Source organism: Anabrus simplex, chromosome 13 (assembly GCF_040414725.1).
Source record: "Anabrus simplex isolate iqAnaSimp1 chromosome 13, ASM4041472v1, whole genome shotgun sequence".
Taxonomy (NCBI): Eukaryota; Metazoa; Arthropoda; class Insecta; order Orthoptera; family Tettigoniidae; genus Anabrus; species Anabrus simplex.
In genome coordinates this window covers 79483325-79506432 of record NC_090277.1, presented here as the reverse complement: position 1 = coordinate 79506432, position 23108 = coordinate 79483325, and the positions used below count along the sequence as shown (strand labels likewise).

The 23108-nt window shown below is 40.5% G+C and overlaps 1 protein-coding gene across 1 annotated transcript in view; it reads left to right on the top strand.

Annotated features, from left to right (window-relative positions):
• Positions 1 to 23108, top strand: part of obe (obelus) — a 191283-nt gene that overhangs the window by 141629 nt on the left and 26546 nt on the right. The window contains exons 23-26 of the mRNA XM_068230014.1: positions 4563 to 4704; positions 7162 to 7273; positions 13137 to 13305; positions 19696 to 19920. Of these exons, the coding sequence (XP_068086115.1) occupies positions 4563 to 4704; positions 7162 to 7273; positions 13137 to 13305; positions 19696 to 19920 (648 nt within the window). The remainder of the gene's footprint in view (positions 1 to 4562; positions 4705 to 7161; positions 7274 to 13136; positions 13306 to 19695; positions 19921 to 23108) is intronic.

The following is a 23108-nucleotide window of genomic DNA, read 5'->3' as shown; positions in this document are numbered from 1 at the left end:
GAGGGCCCGGGTTCGATTCCCGGCCAGGACTGGGATTTTAACCTGGACCTGGTTCGAGGTCCACTCAGCCTACGTGATTAGAATTGAGAAACTATCTGACGGTGAGATATCGGCCCCGGTCTAGAAAGCCAAGAATAACGGCCGAGAGGATTCGTCGTGCTGACCACACGGCACCTCGTAATCTGCAGGCCTTCGGGCTGAGCAGCGGTCGCTTGGTAGGCCAAGGCCCTTCAAGGGCTGTAGTGCCATCGGGTTTTTGGTTTTCGCTTACAAAACAATTTGTTGCGAAGCAGAGAGTGTAAGTTCGCAGGGAAGGGAAGTGTGGAAGGACATGGTTCTACCTGCTAAAATAGTCAAACCTTGCAACGTTTTTATATAACTTAATATGTTCCCTTCTCTTATCAAATATATTTATAATATGGTATGTTCAACTATTTTACTTTATCTCTAAAAATATTGTCATGATAATCAAATTTTTATATTGTGGCTTTCTGTAAGCAGCTCTTATATATCGGCCTATTTCGGTATTGTTCACAAACGAGGAATCTGTTGGCTGTGTGTTTCACATGTATTTCAAAGTACAGAATAAGTTTTTGGGCATTACCCCTTTTAAGAAGTTTCCTGCTTAAGAAGTTTTTTTTTTGCAGTCCCTTGAAAAACTTCTTAACAGAGTTTCACGTATAATTGTGCATTTTGAACTAATTTTGCATTTTATCACTAATTCAAAATCGCTAAAAACCACTCGTACGGGTCATAGAAGATGAAGGCACATACACTGACAAAGTTTCGACATATTTCGCGTTTATCGCAAATGCTAAAAGTCACAAATTCTACTCGTACAGAATTTATAGGATAAAATGAGCTTATATATTTTAAATTCTGTGATTCCTCTGTTGTACAGCTATCTCCGATGAGGAATACTTGATTTTTCTTTGATATTGGAAAGGAACAAGCAAATGTCGGTTCAAGTCATATACAAGGTCTCTCTTACAAACCCAGACTGTCCAGCAGCGTTTCTACTCTCCGAGACTTAAGCAGCACGCGCATAGTTCTTGACCTTGCAAGGAGCATGCATGTGTTCGACCCAGCATCGGTAGCCACTCTGAATCTCAGCTGTTAACATGCTGACAGTAATCATTGCAACACCGTATTTTCATATGGAAAAGTTACTTTAAGTACGAGTCGGCTCGACGGGTACGCGATGCATTTGTTCAGCAATTTACTGGTGAACTGCCGCCTGCACGAGCTTAGATTCATGTAATTGTAAGTAAATTTGAAACTACTGGCTCAGTGCTCAAAGAAAGAAAAAAAACCATGTGCACACACAAACAGTTTTAACAGAGAAAAAGCTAGATTACATTGGTGCGAATCTTGAACGGTCACCAAATAAATCGCTCACAAAATTAGCACAAGTAGGGGTTTTGGTTTCTTCTGCACTCAGAGCTACAAAGCTGTAAAGGTTTACACGGGCCCATTGTTTAAAACCTGCTGATCCAGCCACAAGTGTGAGATATTGTGAGTGGTATCTTACTTCATTGAATGATCGTTTATTCGATCCACAGCTTGTGTTCTTTTCAGGAGAGGCCTAGTTTCATCTTGATGGTGGTGTGAACAGTCATAACTCTCGCTACTGGTGAGCAGAAAATCGTAATGGTGTTTATGAAGTCCCTCATTATGAAGGATGACACTTCCAGCATCTTTTATAAGATAGGATTTCATATACGATCGTCAGGGCAGCTGCAGTGCGGAGTACAAACACAGTGTGCTCGGTTTGGGTTTATAATAGAGACCTTGTACATAGACAGACAGATAGGTGGTACAAGAGAAGGAAGGTCAGTGTGGGAGAGGAAGACTGTTTTGGTTGGTTCTTCCTGTTTCCGCTCCACTATCAAGTCTCTGATAGTTGACTCAAGAACAGCGGAAATGGCCCTGTCTGATTGCTTACTCGTGGCAACCTGTGTACCTTTCCACAAAGTCATTAACCTCCTGTATTCAGCCCATTCTGCAGGTATCTCATGGTTCTGCACAACATCGAGCTGTCTTGAATAGAGATGTCTGAGTTCTAGTTTACATCTGCACAGGGGTGTCCAGATACATTTGAACACAAGGTGTATGTTCTCTGCAATGATAACAGTCTCTCATTTCCCTATATACAAACTTTATTTCTATGTACACTTAATTTTTTGTACATCCGGGTATGGTTCACATTTTACTTTTGAAGGTGGTGACGTATAACTAGTGTCTTGTTCCACCGTTTGGTAGCAGCACACACACAGGAGCCAACGAATGCACTCGTCATAGCCATTTCATAACAACACCGTCAGCGTAGGAGCAGACACCATGGAAAGCAACTGTCAGGGACAGCGTTATACGACGTGGTTCCTATGGAAAGAAGGCGTGACCACTGCAGAAATTTGTTACCTCTACTACAGTGGTAACACAAAACAAGGCACAAACACAGTTAAAAGGGGAAGGTAAGAGCAAACTACACAATATCAGGAATCACTACACACTCGGAAAAACAGTAGCTGGCATTACGCGGATCTCCAACAAAACGTACGTAAATATCAGTAGGGCCAACTAGTGGACAACAAACCGGGAAGATGAAAAAGGCTGGGAACCTACCAAAGGTATGGACATGGCTTAGATTGCGGATTCTGAAATAAATCCCCGTGATCCTTAGATTTAAAAAATATTATTTACAAAATAATTTTACAAATACATTCCAAATACAATTCCAAGTTACGAGCTATAAGTTCAGTAATATACATAGCTTAGAGGTTCTTTGATAATACTTTCGTAGCAGTGTAAATTCAAATTTTAAAACAACTATACATCTAGTTACCAATGCAGTTGTACAATACAATTTAAGGTGAAGTGAAACAGGTTCTCCAAAATCTAGCGTACCTCAAGTGATACAGAACTACCAGAGGCAAACCCCAAGGGAAATAATATTAAACAACAACCTACATATCTTAGTGAAACAAGAAATGGGAATGCCTCGGAAACGAACAGGTAAGCCCAGCTGAAAAACTAAGGCGTCATAAGTAACTAATTTGGCGAATCTAGGCGAGGTTAGGGCAGACTCCTGTATGAAAAGCAAATCGGAACATTACGGAAATTTTAGCAGGAATTCAAGAGTGCTTACCCGTGGAGAATGCCATCCCGGTAACCGGGCAACGTCAAGCAGATAGGCTGCTCACAGACAGACAGACAGATAGACCAAGACCGACAGAATTCAGAATACCGAATAAATTTGAACACTGCCTTGCTCTCTATATATAGGAAATTCCGGCCTTGGAGCAGCCAATCAGCGTGCACGAGTTCCCTATCGCCACCTAGACTCGCCAATCACAACCTTAGTTTCGGTCGCGAACTTTGACTAACATTCTAGAATACGCCTGATCGCGAATGTTGTATTTCCAGAACAGTCAGAAATATTTTCTAGAATACATTACCCACAAAACAACACACCCTGTTCCATAATTCATGTAACTTTCTGGATCGTTCCAGGAAATATAGAACAGAATTCTACTATTTACAAATGCACATGTCACCAATCTTAGTACAGGTTAGGTCATTACGTTATATCATCCTTTACAAACAACAGTACAGGTTAGGTCATATTAAGTGAAACATCATATTGTACTTCACAAATAAAGTCTTAAAAAAAAAAAAAACACTTTCCACTTGCACTACATAGTTCACTTGTGACATCTTGGTGGCAGTCTGTAGAGAACATGCGCCGTCACGGAAAACAGTTCACAACTGGGTGGAAGGTTGGAATACAGGGCACACATTGGTGGACAGGAGAACCAGTTCTGGAAGGAATGTGACAGTGACAACACCAGCCAACATTGCCCGGCTCGAGCAGGCCATCCAAAGAAACAAATGCATCACATTTACGGAAATGGAGGCAGCCATGGGAATTAGCCGAAACACCCTGCAGCGGATCGTGCACAGCCACTTACAGTTGGGAAAGGTGTCATCCACGTGGCTGCCTAGACTCTTGTCTGTGGACGAAAAGCAGAGGTGTGTGGACGTGTGCAGAGAACTTTTGCAACGCCATGATCAAGCCGACTTCATGGCTAGGCTTGTGACTGGTGATGAGACATGGCTCCATTACCTTGAGCCACAAACAAAACAACAATCGAAGCAATGGAAGCATAGGGGGCAGTCCACCGCCAAAGAAATGTCGAACAATGCCGATGAATTTTTGCAGTGGTCACGCCTTCTTTCCATAGGAACCAAGTCGTATAGCGCTGTCCCTGACGGTTGCTTTCCATGTTGTCTGCTCCTACGCCGACAGTGTTGTTATGAAATGGATATGACGAATGCATTCGTTGGCACCTTTGCGTGTGCTGGTACCAAACGGTGGAACAAGACACTAGTTACACGTCAGCACCTTCAAAAGTGAAATGTGAACCATACCCAGATGAACAAAAATTAAAATGTAAAACATTATAGTATGCCCCTAGTAAATTTCCACTCTTGTTCTATCAGTTGGCACAATCTCTTGTAATCATTATTGCACTGTTAATTTTTTTCTTTTGTTCTTCCAGGCATTCTTTTGCGGCATCATAAGATGGGTTTCGTGGTGAAACGGTGTGCAGAAGAGTTCCCCATGGTGGAAATGGATGCCAACTTGCAACCCATTACGCGGACCGTCCTCAGGATACGACTGCATGTACAGGCCAATTTTAGGTGGGGTAATGATGGTTATACTTATAAGTAGATCGTCACAGATGTATCGAATGTATTTCATTAGATTAGAGCTGGGGCTGAGTGGTTCAGGCGCTGGCCTTCTTACCCCAACTTGGCACGTTCGATCTTGACTCGGCCCGGTGCTATTGGAAGTTGCTCAAATACGTCAGCCTCGTGTCTCGATCTACTGGCACGAAAATGAACTCCTGCGGGACGAAATTCAGGCTCCTCAGCGTCTCCGGAAAACATCAAAAGGACTTTAGGCTGCACAGTTGCTGAATTTAATCACCCGCAGATTCTACCGAACTCAGCTGGAATTGACCCCACTATTGTGGAAACACTGAGATTTTTTAATGAAACTACCTTATTTCAGAATTGTGATAACTTGCATTTAGTAATGAATAGAGCCTGGACTCTTATATAATTACATGTTCCATTCCTTTACTTGTAGGTAGCTGAAAATGTTGGCTAATTGTAGTTCTAATATGGTTGGTTACAGCTGTGTTTCATTTTACATATTCTCAGGAATATTACACATTTTGACATATTATGTAAAGAATGTAACATTTTTGTACATATCTAGATAATTATTTAAAAAATTAAAACAATGCATCAGCTCATTTAACTTTCAGACTATAGTAAAATGAGAAGAGCGAGAGATCTGCCAGAAAATACTCCTACCTTACTGTCCGAGGAAAGAGACCAAGGAAATGCTGGATAGATAGAGTTAAATCAGATGTGGAGGAGAGAGGTCTCAAATGGGAAGGTGTCCTTGGAACAGAAGATGTATGTAGACAGGAAGATATGGTGAGCACACCACACCCGGTAAACTGGAGTCGGAAAATGATGATGATGATGATGATGATGATGAGTAAAATAATTGGCGAATTTCATCTCGTATAGAATTTATTCCATTTGCTAAAGTCGGCTTTAAAATTCCCTTAAAATTGGGATTTCTCTAACCCTTTGTCTGTGCCTCAACTGCATACAACAGCACTGATCCTTTCTCAGAATCGGGGATGGCTGGGTGCCTTTCATTGGTCAGACAGAGTTTCTAACAAACTCCATGCAGTCACGAAACGAAATCTAGGTTATTCAAGCTCTTTATCTGTTTGAATGAGTATTAGTGGCAAACAAGAGGAGCCCTCAGACAATATTCCACCCGGCTAGTTTTATCTTTTAAAATATGCAGCAGCAACTTCCTGTGATGTTGAACAGTCCTTCTCAGCCTACGAGAGAATTTTATTGGATCAGCGCCAAAACCTAACAATGGAAAACATGGAGAAGTACTTGGTGACGCACTGCACACTAGTTGTGTTACTTCTATATTAACTTTATTTAGTAACATTTAATTGTTTCATTTTCAGGGCATAAGGGGAACAAGAAACTAGCTACAACAATACAGTGTGTAATATACCCTGGGATTTAGAGTGCGTAACATTATTCTTTAATATTTGAAGTATTTTATGTTTTTAATTTGATTATTTAATGCTGTCAGAATTAGAAAACACTCACTCACTCTGTAGGTTTCTGAGGGACGTGAAGTTCCCATGCCAATCTCACAATCCTCTTCCATCCTTTTCGATCTTGAGCCCGCTCTTCCCAGTTATCAGTTTGGAGGGTCCAGCATATCTTGTTGATCTCCTTCTTCCAGGTGCTTCAGGGTCTTCCTGAAGGTCTTTACCCATTAAGAGATCCCTTGTATAGACCTACTGGTGCTCTGTTATCCTGCATCCTCAGTACATGTGCAGTCCAGCGCAGTCTGTTGGATTCTCTCACACCCATTATAGTGTGTTGTTGAGAGAGGGTCATAATTAGATCTTTTCTGCCAGCTTTGAGAGATAGGGTCGTACCATGGTCCAAATATTTCTCTATAAACTTTATTCTCAAAGACTTGCAACTGCTGCTGCACTTTCTTGGTTATACTGCATGACTTGGAACCATACAGAAGTACTGGTCGAATGATTGTATTGTAGATAATCATTTTTGCATTCCTTGTTAAAAACTTGGAGCCTAATATAGAGCTCATAGAGTAAAATGCCTTATTTGCATTCTTAATTCTAGCTTGGTGTTCCTTTTGCCTTCGGTTTTAGAAAATATACTAGACTATATAAATTGCCTAAAGCAAAAACTATGACTTTGTCATTAAATATGGAGGTATTTGAAACCATTTCATTGTCTCAAATCATAGTCATAATAAAAGGAGTGTACAAACATTTTTGGTAAATTTAGTGCATTAATACCAATATATATTTTATAAATGTTACATATTTAATGACATATTTTGTGAGTATTACATATATACTTCATTGGTGTTTACTACATTTTTCACACTTTTATATTACATTTAAATCTGGGCCCTGCTAATAAATAAAACTTTTTGTTGTTGCACTCGGATAGTACAATCCATGTTGTGAACCGTTCCATTTTGACAGATGTATAACATTGTTTGTGCAGGTGGAACGACAAAGTCCACGGGAAGTCCTCTGAAGCTTTCTACATCTGGATTGAAGATCCTGAGCATAACTTCATGTATCATTCAGAATTCTTCTTGTTGACCAAGAAGCAGGTAAGTAACTGAAATTAGCTTCTGTCTTAAGACTCTGATGCTTTCATCTTTCAACAATTTTTCTCTTGCCAGCGGATGGCCATGATCATTATGGCGATGAGCCTTCATGATCCGACACCAAAGTTAGCTGGCTCAAGTCTCGCTGGTGGAAAAAATGATCACCCTCAGAATGTTGGCTAGCTGGGGGGTGGGGAGGATATGTAGTGGTATACAATTCCTAACCAGTTGATTGTATGCCAAAAGCACTGGGGTCAATTCCAAACCTCTCCGCAGTGAGACGTGACACTGTTCATGATGATTTGTCCATCGGACGTTAATCCTCAAACAAATCCCTTACTGTTATTTGAGAGGAGCAGGCTACTTGCTGACACTGGGTTTCACTGTATCACGCGCTACGCAACACAAAACAGGCATCATTATTATTATTATTATTATTATTATTATTATTATTATTATTATTATTATTATTATTATTACTATGAAACACCTATGGATTGTGATTACACAACTTCCATCATTTTCTCAAGTTCCCTATCTCTTTCAACATTACTCCTTTATCTGTCTGCTTACTCATGCTCGTCCTTCTTCTGAGAATACTCTGTTCTTTCGCATTTTCTCGTTGGACAGTTCCTTCATCTCTGCAGAGAGAGAGATTTATTAAAGAAATAATAAATCGTCCGTCCTCCAGTGAGGGTGACCATTCGGATCTGGAATACAATCAGATTACGATAAAAAAGTTTAGGGAAAGGGAAAAGTTACCAAGTGTTAAAAGTTGAACTTATTCTTTGAAGACTTTGTTGTATAAGGTTTGATTTTTGGTGCTCCAATGTGTGCGTAAACAGTGTAAATAAATAAATAAATAAATAAATAAATAAATAAATGAATGAATAAATTAATAAATAAATAAATCTATACTAATATTATAAAGAGGAAAAATTTGTATATTTGTTTGTAACAGATAAACTCAAAAACTACTGAACCGATTTTAAAAATTACTTCACCCATAGAAAGCTACATTGCCAGTGAGTAACATGGGCTGTATTTTATTTTCAAAACAATTCAAGGGGGCAGGGGGCGACGGGGGAAGATATAAAAATAATAGGCTAATATAGACGAAATCAAATTTGTCGTACAAGGACGAGACAAAGCTCATTTTAAGCCCCTTGACGCAAAGAAAACTCGGTGAGCCCTTCGGGCCCGAAAACCATGTTTTAAGGCCCTAAAATCAACCACTGTGGAGATATTGGCATCACACTACCCCTGCTCTAGGAATCGGATAAAGAAATGAACTGCCTTAACCATGGCAACGTCAGCGCCAGTATTCCTACAGCAGCGAGATTATATACAATATACTGTATCACAAAAACGTAACATGTGACAGACATGGAAATTGGTATTTGGAATCTCCTTTAAAAATAAATGAACACACTTTTTTTGGAAAATCCACTTAACTGGGTGAAATAATAAGAAAGGCGGGTGAATTTTTAAAATGAGTATCATCTTCTTCTATCGCTTTTCCATACCTGTGGGGTCGCGGGTGCGAACTGTGTCGCACATGTGGATTTGACCCTGTTTTACAGCTGGATGCCCTTCCTGACGCCACCCCGTGTGTGGGGATGTAATTACTATTGCGTGTTCCTGTTGTGGTTTGTAATGCTGTGTGTTGAGTAAATATGAAGGGGAGAGTGTTGGGACAAATGCAAACAATCTGTCCCCGAGCCAGATGAATTAATCACACGCGATTAAAATCCCCAACACAGCCCGGAATCGAACCCGGAACCCTGTGAACCGAAGGCCTCAATATTGACCACTCAGCCAAGGAGTGGGGCAGTTTTTAAAATGAGTATATCTCATAAACTTAACATGTTACAGACGTGAACATTGGCCTGGAGAGTTCTTGAAGCCCACTAAAGGCAGAACCTTTTGAGAGACGTCCACATTTTTCGTGGGAGCTCAAAACCAGGTGGAACATGGTTTGGATCAAGGAGGCTGGGCCACTCTGGAGCTGTTGTCTTCATGGCTGGGTGGTGGGATTTCAGCCTGTGTCTCCTAAGGTCCGTGACCTAATCATATCGAACTCTCGGATAAGAGCATTTGAGCGGCATGAATTGGTTGGACAATGTGTGACAACACTGGCCACCAGTTAGTTGGAATAGGCTTGATAGTGCACAACATGACAACAGGACATCAACTTTCTTGATGTGGCAGCTACTAAACCCTACCAGAGAATGGTGTTCGCTTACTGAGTAGATGAAAACAAAGGGGGATGAACACTGCTCACATCCTTGGGATTTCCTGGGTTGAGTGGCTCATACGATTGAGGCACTGGCCCTTCGGACCCCAACTTGGCAGGTTTCATCCGGGCTGAGTTCAGTGGTATTTGAAGATGCTATAATACGTCAACCTCGTGTCTTTAGATTTACTGGCACGTAAAAGAACTGCGGGACTAAATTCTGGCACCTCTGTATCTCCAAAGACCGTCAAGAAATAGTTAAGTGGTGGTGGTGGTGGTGGTGATTATTGTTTTAAGAGGAAGTGTAGCTAGGCAACCATCGTCTATATAACACTAATCAGAGAGAAAAAAATGGAAGGGATACGCACTTCGAAAAATGAAGATATCGGCCAACGGGAAACAAGGGCCACGAAGGGCGTGGAAATGAAAGACTCCCTAGCCTTTGCAAACCTAACAGCATCGGGGTTGGAAAAACCAAGAGTTGACCAAGATAGGATAGATGAAAGTGAGGAGCCTGGCACAAGTAAGTAGAAACAATGCCAGAACTCAGCTAAGGGCCTCGTGGTCGCCAGCCCAAGCTCCCAAGTTCACAGCCCCTGGGGCCACTTTTAGTCACTTCTTACGACAGGCAGGGCATACCGTAGGGGTTATTCTACCGCCCCCACCCACAGGGGGAGTAGTTGGTGGGATGTAAAGCCAATAACAGTACATCTGCAGGATTTACTTACTTATTACCCTGAGAGCGAGAGAGTTCTCTCTCCTGGGTGGTAAGCAAGCAACAACATATCGGTGGCCAAATCATCAACAATCATTGATCTGACCACATGGATTCAAACAAATAGCAAGCAATCATCACGCAGGCTACAGAAACGCACACACTCATAACGATGTTCACGTCTGAGGCAAGGGGTAACTAAATCCTTGACCTGATGGTACATACAAATAAATAAAGATCACATACTATCCGCGAAACGTCTAGTGACACTTCGGCTTCCTAGTGCTGAAATCGGCAGACCTCAGTTATCTTCAAGATACGGTTTGGCAAACTATGACACCAAAAGTGAATTGATTATGCATCACCATAAGACATCTGGTGGTATAATCACAAATCTTTGAATATTATTGTTAGGTTTACAATAAAGCAAGGACAATAGGTGAAAAATGAACTTTTAAAACCTATTGCAATGGCTGAGGAAAATTCAGTACATGACATGAATATCTTAGAACTCTACTTGGAAATGTTTCAGCTCAATCACTCAAGTTGATCAAAGGTTTGTCAGATTCGAAATGGCGGCCAAAGTAATTCTTCACATTTGTACATGGTCGAATGTAACCTCCAATTTACTGTCTGAGAATGTGACCAGAAAATAATATTTAATAACAGATTGGTCTGAAATAAAAAGCTTTTATTAAAATTTGTTTTAGAAAGTGTGTGATCTGCAACAATGCAAATTTATATTTGCCCCTGTGCAAATGTGTTCATATTTGTTTGGTGTTTTTCACACCATTCGGTGCACTGTTGTCATTCATAAGCCCCGACAAAAATGGTTTCCATGTTTGTTCTCTCATGTTTTACACACCTTTCAATACTCTTGTCTCATCTTTAGAAATGGTAGACATAGTTTTCACTGTATCCGCGGATATACAACGTAAAATGCCCTCATTGTTGATAAACTTAACCATAATAGGTATTTGATTTGATCCTGTATTGACTTGTTTAAATCTGTTAAAGAAACTATTTTTAGTTTATGTTGGGTCCACCTCATCTGTACACTTCAGTGAAGGGAATGCATATTGTTCCTGAAACATGTATGTATGAATGAATAAATAAATAATTTTCAATCATTAAAAGTGTATTGACAAGGCAGACCCAATATAAACTGTTTTAAATAGTTTGTTTAATAAATGTCGGAAAAAGTCGTACCTAGTGATTCCATATCCTTGGTGGATAGTTTTTATTTGTATATTCAGTAGTACGTTTTGTAGCTTAATAAGTGTTTTGTGGTTTTTTTTTTTCCTCTGCCGAAACGTCTTAATGAGGTTTTACTGTATATCAGTAGTAGGAAAATGATACTGGTCACTACAAGTTGTATGGTACAGTTCTCACTGTGAGCAAGCCAGCAGCAGAGAGGCATGCAGTAAACTATGGGTCAGCACAGCTTCACACTGCTCGCTATTGAGGCGCTGCATTACTGTGTGGCCACGTAGGATTGTAGCTTCGGTTTCAGCCCCAGTCTAGAGAGTCAAGAATGACGACTAAGAGGATACGTGCCGGGCTGAGTGGCTCAGACGGTTGAGGCGCTGGCCTTCTGACCCCAACGTGGCAGGTTCGATCCTGGCTCAGTCTGGTGGTATTTGAAGGTGCTCAAACATGCCAGCCTCGTGTCGGTAGATTTACTGATACGTAAAAGAACTCCTGCGGGACTAAATTCCGGCACCTCGGCGTCTCCGAAAACCGTAAAAGAGTCGTTAGTGGGACGTAAAGCAAATAGCATTATTATTAAGAGGATACGTCGTGCTGCCTCGCATTATTTCATAATCTGTTGGCTTTCAGCAGTTGCCTTGGTAGGCCATTAGGGTTGTTGCACTATCTGATTGGTTTGTTTTCCTTGGAAACCCTGATGTAATTGAAGTTTCTTCTCGACGTTATTGTCTTTCAGGTAAAAGTTCCACCTTACAGTTTACAATTTTCTTGAAAAAAATTAATGGCCTACGTGTAAGTTAGTAAGGTTGGATAAACGACTTTTGTAACGAGTTCTATACATTCTCAACACCAACTGCATGCAAGTCAACAACGATTATGTTTTTAATTGGCATTGGACAGAAGATATCAAGAATTACCCAGTGCCTTTTAGCGTGTGAATTTTAATGTATCCTTGTTTTATATTTTGTATACTTTGTCTTACGATTATAGCTGAAGTTGTCCCAGCGGGATGAAACATGTTGCATTTACTAAAATAATGTTATTCTGAAAAGAATGAAGGCAAGTGTATTGTAAAGGTAGCCGGCCCCGTGGTGTAGGGGTAGCGTGCCTGCCTCTTACCCGGAGGGCCCGGGTTCGATTCCCGGCCAGGTCAGGGATTTTTCTCTCGACATGCGGGCTGGTTCAAGGTCCACTCAGCCTACATGATTAGAATTAAGGAGCTATCTGACGGTGAGATAGCGGCCCCAGTCTTGAAAGCCAAGAATAACAGCCGTGAGGATTCATCGTGCTGACCACACGACACCCCGTAATCTGCAGGCCTTCAGGCTGAGCAGCGGTTGCTTGGCAGGCCAAGGCCCTTCAAGGGCTGTAGTGCCATGGTGTTTGGTTTTGTATTGTAAAGTCGGAAAATTTACCTGAAAATACCATAACACTGTTAAGGTGACAATACGGGATTAAATATGAAATTTATCTCTTGTAATGAAGTTTCTTCTTACACGGGTCAAGTTGCTGTATGTTCACACATGATCGTCACATCTTTCCACTTCATTGAACTGAGTCCCCTTGGTTTTCTTGCCCTGAAAGTGGGTAAAGTTTCTGTTGCTCATTCTCGCTGGGGGCATTTGTGTCATCTGTCCATGAAAATCAATCCTCCTTTTCCGAATCGTGTCTTATCTTTTCCACGTATGTGTGATTATTATTTGCAGGTAATCAAGCAGGAAGTCCAGGAGTTGGTGATGACAATTCCCCTGACTGAACCACTTCCACCTCAGTACTACGTGCGGGCCATTAGTGATCGCTGGCTGGGCTCCACCTGCACTCTAGCTCTCACCTTTCAGCACCTCATTCTGCCCGAGACTCATCCTCCACACACAGGTAACTTTTAGAATTTACTAAACTAACATGATAGAGAAACATTTCTTCAGCTTCCAACTTCATCTTCTAACTCTTTGTCTAGTCCTTCTATATTTCCTTCCCTTTTATTATATTATTATTATTATTATTATTATTATTATTATTATTATTATTATTATTATTATTATTAACGTTTTTGGCCACATTGGTCCACTTGAGTCTTCCACTTTTTCTTTGAAGGTTGTACTGTTTGATTCTTCTTATCAGCCCAGTACTTCTTCATTCGTTCTGATAGCAGTGTTCTTAATTTGTCTGAAATCTCTACAGGCTTTCTGTGCATCATTTCAGTTGAAAATTCGTATTTCTTAAGAAGGGTGGTAATTTTATTCTTCTTTTTTTTTGGCTTTACGTTGCACCGACACAGATAGGTCTTGTGGCGACGATGGGACAGAAATGGGCTGGGAGTGGAAAGGAAGCGGCCTTTGCCTTAATTAAGGTACAGCCCCAGCATTTGCCTGGTGTGAAAATGGGAAACCACGGAAAACCATCTTCAGGGCTGCCGACAGTGGGGTTCGAACCTACTATCTCCCGAATACTGGATACTGTACAAGTAATAAATCTCATTGTAGACCGTATTGGACATCAGATATGAACATTAAAACAAGAATAATAGTTAACACCACCTTTCCAATACTTATCTTTCCTATATTTAGGAAATAAACATTACAACAGGCGTTGTAAGATGGGACATGTTTCGCTTAACAGTCGTAAGCATCATCAGCCGAAAATAAATCTTAGCCCTAAGAATCAACATTTATATTTATAAAATGAAAATAGGCTTAAAACTAGTGTGAAAAAACATGGAATGTTACAACATGGCTAAGAGAAAAAAAACAATCGAGTTGAGACAGAGGTTAAGAACAGAAAGTAGGCTACAATACAGAGCTGGTAGTGAAATAATTAAAATCATTAGGATATCATTGTTACCAGTCAGTCAATCAGAATGTTCAAACATAAAAACAAGCGTGAAAATATATAAGAGTGTTCATCATGGCTGAATTAGAAAAAACACGTAATCGTGTTGCCAGAGGTAAAAACATAAGGTACAACACAGAGCTGGCAGTGTAATAATCAAACTCATGGCTGCCAGTCAGTTAATAAGAATGTTCCTACATAACAAAACATGATGGTTATATTCTTTTAAGTGAAGAAATAATTAAATCCCACTCTTGCATAGATACGTGAGAACGGGCGAGAGAAATCGTATGTTGTAGCAGACATGTAGTAGTAACACTTCAAACAGGATTGATCACGCCTGAAGCCGCTTCATTTTTGCTGGGAGTTCAAGACCAAAACGGAAAAAAATAAGATGCCAAGTGCGTGCACTGAAATCTCTTATGTTGGATAATGCTGATGATGCTTACGACTGTTAAGCAAAACATGTCCCATCTTACAACGCCTGTTGTAATGATTATTTCCTAAATATAGGAAAGATAAGTATTGGAAAGGTGGTGTTAACTATTATTCTTGTTTTAATGTTCATACTGGATACTGACCGCACTTAAGCAACTGCAGCTATCGAGCTCGGTAATTTTATTCTTGTTCTCTGCATCTGTAATTTCGAGCTTAACTGTTTGATATCCTCTTGAATTTCTTTGTTCCAATGCCCTCCTGTCTTCTTTCCCTGATTTCTCATCACTAGTTGTCATAAAATCCTGTTTTCTGGTAATTGTAAGGTGTGAACGAAATGAGAGATTCTTTTCATCTTCATCGTGCTGGTAACTGGGTCAATCTCTCGATAGACAGTTTCTTTCAGGAGGATTCTCCAGACTCCTTCAACCTGGTATTTTATATATATGCAAGTTCTAATAATTCTTCTTTCAGTTTTGAGGAGCTGATCAGTTCTTTTATTTTTAATTAGGAACAAGGTTTCACAAGCATAAGTGGCTTCGGGAAAAGTTACAGTTTTGTAGTGTTGGATCTTAGTGTCTATTCACAAGCATTTTTTGTTATAAGTTGACCAGGTTAGAAATTGTGCTCTTTTTTTTTTTTCATTTTGTTGGTGCTCCTTCATTCTTGCACTGTGAACGTCTTTTTTCTCCTGAGTCCATTTCACTCCTCCTCCCGGATGCACTGTTTTTTCTATTAGTGACTGGAGAAAGTTTGATGTCCTGATCAATGTTCTGTACCTATTCCTGCCATAGATTTCACTGGGAGCAGTGTCCAATGGTTGAAGGTCTTTTCTGACAAGTCTTGCCCACTTGGCATTAGAGATGATGTGAAAGATTCTGGAGGTGAGCCTCTAATTTGTCCATTCTCATGACATGACCATAGAAGTTCAATCTCCTCTTCCTCATAGATGTTGTAATGCTCTCCAATTGTTGGTACAGTTCGTTGTTGTGCCTGATTCTGAACTTGCCTTCTTCTTTAATAGGGCCCATGATTTTTCTCAGGATCTTTCTTTCCTTCAGCTCCATTTTTCTGAGTTGCCCTTTTCTTACCATGTTTAGGCATTCTGAGGCGTATAATGCTGACAATCTCACTACAGAATTGAAATGCCTGATTTTGAGGTTAAGGAAGAGGTATTTGGATTTTTACATAGGGGCCGATGTCCTCGATGTTAGGCCCCTTTAAACTACAAGCATCATCATCATCATTGATTTTTACATACTCTTACATAGGTGGTAGGCGCTTTCCAATTTGATGCATCTGCTGTTCAGCTTGCAACAGGCCTTCTGGAAGTCGACAAATGTTGCCACATAGGGTAAGACACTTAGGTTTTTGTAAGTGATGATGGTTTTGAGGTTCAGGATCTGTTCGGCGCTTGACCTTGACTTTCGAAACCCAGCCTGATACTCTCCGATGCAGGAGTCTAATTGAGCCTCTACTCTTGTGGCTAATAGTTTGGAGGGTATCTTGTACGTCACTGATACAAGGGAAATTTCTCTGTAGTTGTTGAGATCTGATTTGTCACCTTTGTTGTGTAACGGGTGGATGATAGCTGAGGTCCAGTCACTAGGTAATGCTTCTGTCACCCAGATGTATGTATGTTTAGTCCTCAGCCCGAAGGCTGGTTGGATCCTCAACAGCTCTGCCATCAGCTGTCATAAATGGCCTAGGCGTCACTGAAGAGGCGTACTAGGGAAATGAGGAGTGAGGTAGTTTCCCGTTGCTTTCCTCACCGAGCCACAAGTTGCTATTACATATCAGTCTGCCAAGCCCACTGAAATGCATGCACCAACTGACCCTATGAGCAACATTTTCACACCATTCATAGCAGGGACTGGCTGCATAAGGAATGGCATTACTAGCATCACTCATACCTCAGTCACTTTCATCTTGTCAAAGCCAAGGATAAAGCTGAGACAGATCAATGAAAGTAACAATATTGCTCTAGCCCATAGCAGAAGACATAGTGCACTGTAAACACTATGTCCTGCCAGCAAAGGCAGGTCACCCAGATACTAGATATGATTTCATGAATACTTTGAATTGACTCCTCATCAGCGTATTTTCAGAGCTCTGCTATGATTCCGTCCTCGCCCGCTGCTTTGTTAGATTTCAATTTTGAAATGGCTTTCTGGATCTCCTCCTTTGTTGGTGGGAGAGAGTCTGACTTAGTAACATTCTGAGGTTCGAAATGCAGTTTCTCCTTGGGTTCCTTTGAATTTAGAAGGTAGTTGAAATACTCTATCATTCATTCATGTATTTATTTATTTATATATTTATTTATTTATTTATTTATTTTGTTTGTTTGTTTGTTTGTTTATTGATTGATTGATTTATTTATTTATTTATTTATTTATTTGTTTGTTTGTTTGTTTGTTTGTTTGTTTGTTTGTTTGTTTGTTTGTTTGTTTGTTTGTTTGTTTGTTTGTTTGTTTGTTTGTTTGTTTGTTTAAAAGGTAGGAACCTCTATATAAGTATATCTAAATTTTGGATGTAGTCTATAATTTCTGTGGTCATGAGAACAAAGTCACTAGCACTGCTATTATACTTTCTTGTCTTACAATTGGTGATGATGTGCTGGATCGTCTCTTGTGTAGCACCGCAGTCACACTCAGGCGTTGAAATTCTGTTTCACTTGTAGTGGAAGGCTACACAGTTTCCGTGGTTGGTTCGTATCCTGTTCAGCGTGGACCATAGTGTACGAGGGAGTTTGAAACCAGATGGTAGAGTCTTTTTCGCAGGAGGCATTGTTGGGTAATATTTGTCGTGGAATCTCTTCTGCCATTCAACAGAAGTTTGGTAGTTGCTATTCGTCAAGTTTGTGGCATCTCTTGTTGATGGTTTATTGTTTACATTGCATAAACTAGGCACTGATCATGAATTGATGATATGAAAAAAATTTGTACAAATAATGAGTGTGGATGACATAGTGATCTGGGGAGTCATCAATACAGAAGTGCAAATGCAGTTACAATATTGAGATAAATGGTACGAAAATCAGTGTGGAGAATAGCAAAACAGTGATGACAAGAAGAGAAAGAGAAGGGAAAGAATCGTTATTATCACGGGACAAAACCTTGAGGTTGTTGAATACTTCAAATATTTGAGAAGTGAAATGATGCAAGATGCAGAGTTGGATAAGGAGATCAGCAGAAGCATACAAGTGGGAAATATGTTCTACCATAATGCTAGTGGCTTTAAATCGCACCGACACAGATAGGTCTTATGGCAACGATGGGATAGGAAAGGCCTAGGAGTTGGAAAGAAGGGATTGTGGCCTTAATTAATTTACAGAGCCAGCATTTGCCTGGTGTGAAAACGGGAAACCACGGAAAACCATCTTCAGGGCTGCCGATAGTGGAATTCGAACCCACTATCTCCCGGTTGCAAGCTCACAGCTGCGTGCTCCTAACCGCACGGCCAACTCGCCTAGTCTCTACCAGAATGTAAGGAACCTGATGTGGAACAGAGAAGCTATGAAATGTAAAGAGATAATGTACAAGATGCACTATATTAACATATGCATCAGAGACTTGGATAGCAAGAAATGAGAGTAAAATTCAGGCCAGTGAGATGAAACTTCTGAGGAGTATTGTAGGGAAGACAAGGAGAGACAGAGTAAAAAATGTTGAGGTCAGGAAAGAGATAGGGGTAGAAATAATTGGGTAAAAATACAGTGAGATGGTTTGGACATGTTGTGAGGATGGAGGACGGGAGGATACCAAAACAAGTGTTTGAGGCTAAGTTAGAGGGAAAGAGAGCAAGACGGAGGCCCAGAGCAAGATGGGCGTACTCTGTCAAGAACATTATAAGAAAAAGAAGACTGGACGGGAGTACAACTACTGAAGAGGAGTGGCGCAAGAAGAGGCAACGGTGGAGAAGTGCCACCAACACCCCGACCTGGCAGGAGCTGGATAAGGGGAAATGAAAATGATGATGACGTACCCTTCACTGCATCGGATACAAATCCACAATATATCACACCGTGTTATATTGGGCTTCTGTTGTATCATGATACAAAATTTAGAATGAAAATGTGCACATGAAGAGGAATATATTTTTCCATAAAATAATTTGCATATTTACGCATGCATCATTAAGATTTGCAAGTTGGTCTTATGTGTCTCATTGCTAAAGGTGAAGCATAAAATGTTGGTGGTTTTGTTGTCTGCAAATCATTTAGAAACTACACACATTGTGGTAAATTCAGAAACTTATGAAACGTAAAGTGGTACATCACATTCTGCACAGCAGTGGACAGTTTCCCATTGTCTGAGTCCATATGTCATACCGATCACTTTGCTGCTGTATTAACGTGCACCGTTTATCTGATTCGAGTCAGAGAATCTGCAAAAAGACAACTAATATTAAAACAGGGAAGAATTTAAAAAACACACCAATAGACACTTCATGAGTGTACTCTGAATTTCAAAAATGCCAAAAGGCATCAAACCCAATATAGGTGTAAATGCCGTTGATGCCTTTGAGCGTGAAACCCAGTGAAGGAGTTAATATTGTGTTCATAAAAAAATTTAAGTCCCAAGTTTTCTGACACAGGCGAAAAAATTCACAGACCTGGCGGATCTCCTGCTATCATTTTTTACACTGTCAAGAATCCTGGTAACTAACCTCATTTTATATGTAGCATCGTCTTTAATATTTCACCGACACAGTATAGGGCACACTTTCTGCCAACATGGGTACAAATTTAGTATATCTGCTTGTAAAGGAGGCAGAGTACATGTGCAATATTACATAATGCAAGATTTCTCTGTTATACCAAATCTAGCAACTTACATAATATCAATTATGTCTTCATCCATTCTCTGCCGTGCCAATCCAAACACCCTCTTTTTCCATCCTCTTTCCCTCTTCCTACTCCTCCTCCTGATGGCTATGAATTAGTCAGGTGTGTGGTTCGTTGGACTTGATATTTATCAGATGATATTCTTTTAATTTCAGACTTGCTCGAATTGCAACCTTTACCAATTACTGCTCTCAGCAATCCTAAGTATGAGATGCTGTACCCGTTTACACATTTCAACCCCATTCAGACTCAGATCTTCCACTGCCTGTACCATACGGACAATAACGTCCTGTTGGGAGCACCAACGGGCTCTGGTAAAACTATAGCTGCTGAAATTGCCATCTTCAGGGTATTTGAGAAGCATCCAGGCTCCAAGGTAGGTAACATGTGGACTTGTTTATTTTATTATGTAGTGTTTGACATTGCACATTTCAGGGCAGTTCCTTATTTGATATCGTAACCTTCCCAAGTCTAGCCCTTTTAACCAGTCATCACTGGAAACCTGTTTGAGTTAGTGTGTTGTTAAACAAACTCCTGTTATTCTAAATGTTCTTTTTAAAGTCCTCTCAAGGAAAGTATCATACATAGGGTTTTCAAATTTCTTAACTGGAAAAAAAAAATCTGACATAGATTGGAGAGGCGAGATTGATTGATTGATTGATTTATTTATTTATTTACTTACTTACTTACTTACTTACTTACTTACTTACTTACTTACTTACTTACTTACTTACTTACTCACTCACTCACTCACTCACTCACTCACTCACTCACTCACTCACTCACTCACTCACTCACTCACTCACTCACTCACTCACTCACTCACTCACTCACTCACTCACTCACTCACTCACTCACTCACTCACTCACTCACTCACTCACTCACTCACTCACTCACTCACTCACTCACTCACTCACTCACTCACTCACTCACTCACTCACTCACTCACTCACTCACTCACTCACTCACTCACTCACTCACTCACTCACTCACTCACTCACTCACTCACTCACTCACTCACTCACTCACTCACTCACTCACTCACTCACTCACTCACTCACTCACTCACTCACTCACTCACTCACTCACTCACTCACTCACTCACTCACTCACTCACTCACTCACTCACTCACTCACTCACTCACTCACTCACTCACTCACTCACTCACTCACTCACTCACTCACTCACTCACTCACTCACTCACTCACTCACTCACTCACTCACTCACTCACTCACTCACTCACTCACTCACTCACTCACTCACTCACTCACTCACTCACTCACTCACTCACTCACTCACTCACTCACTCACTCACTCACTCACTCACTCACTCACTCACTCACTCACTCACTCACTCACTCACTCACTCACTCACTCACTCACTCACTCACTCACTCACTCACTCACTCACTCACTCACTCACTCACTCACTCACTCACTCACTCACTCACTCACTCACTCACTCACTCACTCACTCACTCACTCACTCACTCACTCACTCACTCACTCACTCACTCACTCACTCACTCACTCACTCACTCACTCACTCACTCACTCACTCACTCACTCACTCACTCACTCACTCACTCACTCACTCACTCACTCACTCACTCACTCACGTTCCTTCATGGCATATAGGATTAATTTTAAATACATCAAACAAGAAATAATAACTAGTAATAATAATAGCAAGAAATTTGAAAAGGAGAAAACTAATAAGCAGAACACAATTTAAAATTATTACTACAAATAAAAAACATAATAAGGATGGTCTAGGGAACGAACAGCAAAGAAGTACAAGAACAGCTTGATGCACCGAATGAGAAAATTGAAAAGTATGGTATGGAAAACAACTCAGAGAAAACCAAGACTATGATAGCCGGGCTGATTGGCTCAGATGGTTGAGACGCTGGCCTTCTGACCCCAACTTGGCAGGTTCGATCCTGGCTCAGTTCGGTGGTATTTGAAGGTGCTGAAATACACCAGCCTCATGTCGGTAGTTTTACTGGCACGTAAAAGAACAAAATTCCGTCACTTAGACGTCTCCGAAAACCAAAACAGTATTTGGTTGGACTTAAAGCCAATAACATTAATTAATTAGACCATGATCAAGAGGAGAAAGACAAGGGGAAAGCATTGTGAAAATTGGTGGTCAATGCCCTGAAATTGTGGACATTTTCAAATACCTTGGGAGTGAATTAATGCAGAATACAAGGCTAGGTATGGACATTAGCAAGAGGGTGCAACAGGGCAATGCATTCTACCAGAGTGTAAGAAACCTTGTCTGAATAAGGAAGTACAAAAGAAGTAGAGAGAGATAACTTACAAAGTGTATTATGCACCCGTATTGAGTTACGCAGCTGCGACTTGAACAGTGACAGGTAGGGAGGAGAGTAGAATTAGAATTCAAGCCAGTGAAATGAAATGCCTAAGAAGTATGACAGGAAAGAAAATCTAAATAGAACATCTAAAACACCTAAATGAGAGAATTGATAGGAGTAAAGTAAGATGGTTTGGAGTGTAAGGAGGATTGAGGAGAAAATAATACGAAAACAGATGATGGAGATGAAGTTCGAGGGAAAGTGAGCAAGAGGGAAACCTAGAACAAGGTGGGTCAATTCAATAAAGAAGAGTGCAAGAAGAAAAAACCTAGACTGAGACAAAATGTTGAAGAGGAATGGTGGAAGGAGAGAAGAAGTTGAAGAAGTGACCCATTGGGCGCTGGCTAAGGGAAAAGGAGGTGGAGGTTGAACAGTGCATTTAAATTCTACACATGTGAACATGTGGAAATATCAGTAACAGCCTAAGTAATAAATGGCATAATTGGTCAACACTCGCCTAAAGTAATATTCGACTACAGGAGCTCGGCTTTGGGGCTTCATCATTTCCGTTGCTGCACTACTTCTCTGACGAGTGAATCTTTTCCAGAAGTTTGCTGTCTTTTGATGTTAATTGAATCACTTCTGTAATGTCTCTTTAACACTTTGGCTGCCAGATCAGTACATTTTACCGCTGAGTTTCTCATGAGGCCACAGGGATACAGAGTTTTCATTTTTTATATATTCCAAATTCAGTTTGATAAAGCATTCTCTTCGTTTGCAGAACGTAACAGATCAGCTTGAATTGGATACCACTTACCAAATTCTCAGACTGGATGACTAGCGTCATTAGCCTCTTGAGTTCGTGAAGAAAACGGCTTTATTTTAAATAACTAAACTCTCCAATAACTGATGTAATAACTTAGAAATATCTCGCAAGTTCACACACACTCTACTGTAGAACTAAGAGTGCCTTGCCGTATCTCTCTTAGCGTCTATGCCTGAGGTTTTAATTAATTATGTCGGGTAAAGACCAAATGCGTCGCCCGAGATCTTTTAATGCCATGCAGTACGGGCCAAGCGGAGCTAAGAGATATTTAAATCTAAAGACCAAAATTGCAAAAATGGTTAAGGACATCCTTTTCTTTTAAAAAAACTGTCTCTGTGATTCACATCACATTCATGTTTGTTATTTTTAAGACTCAAGACTTGACAAGACGCCAATACATTGCACTACAAGATCCAGG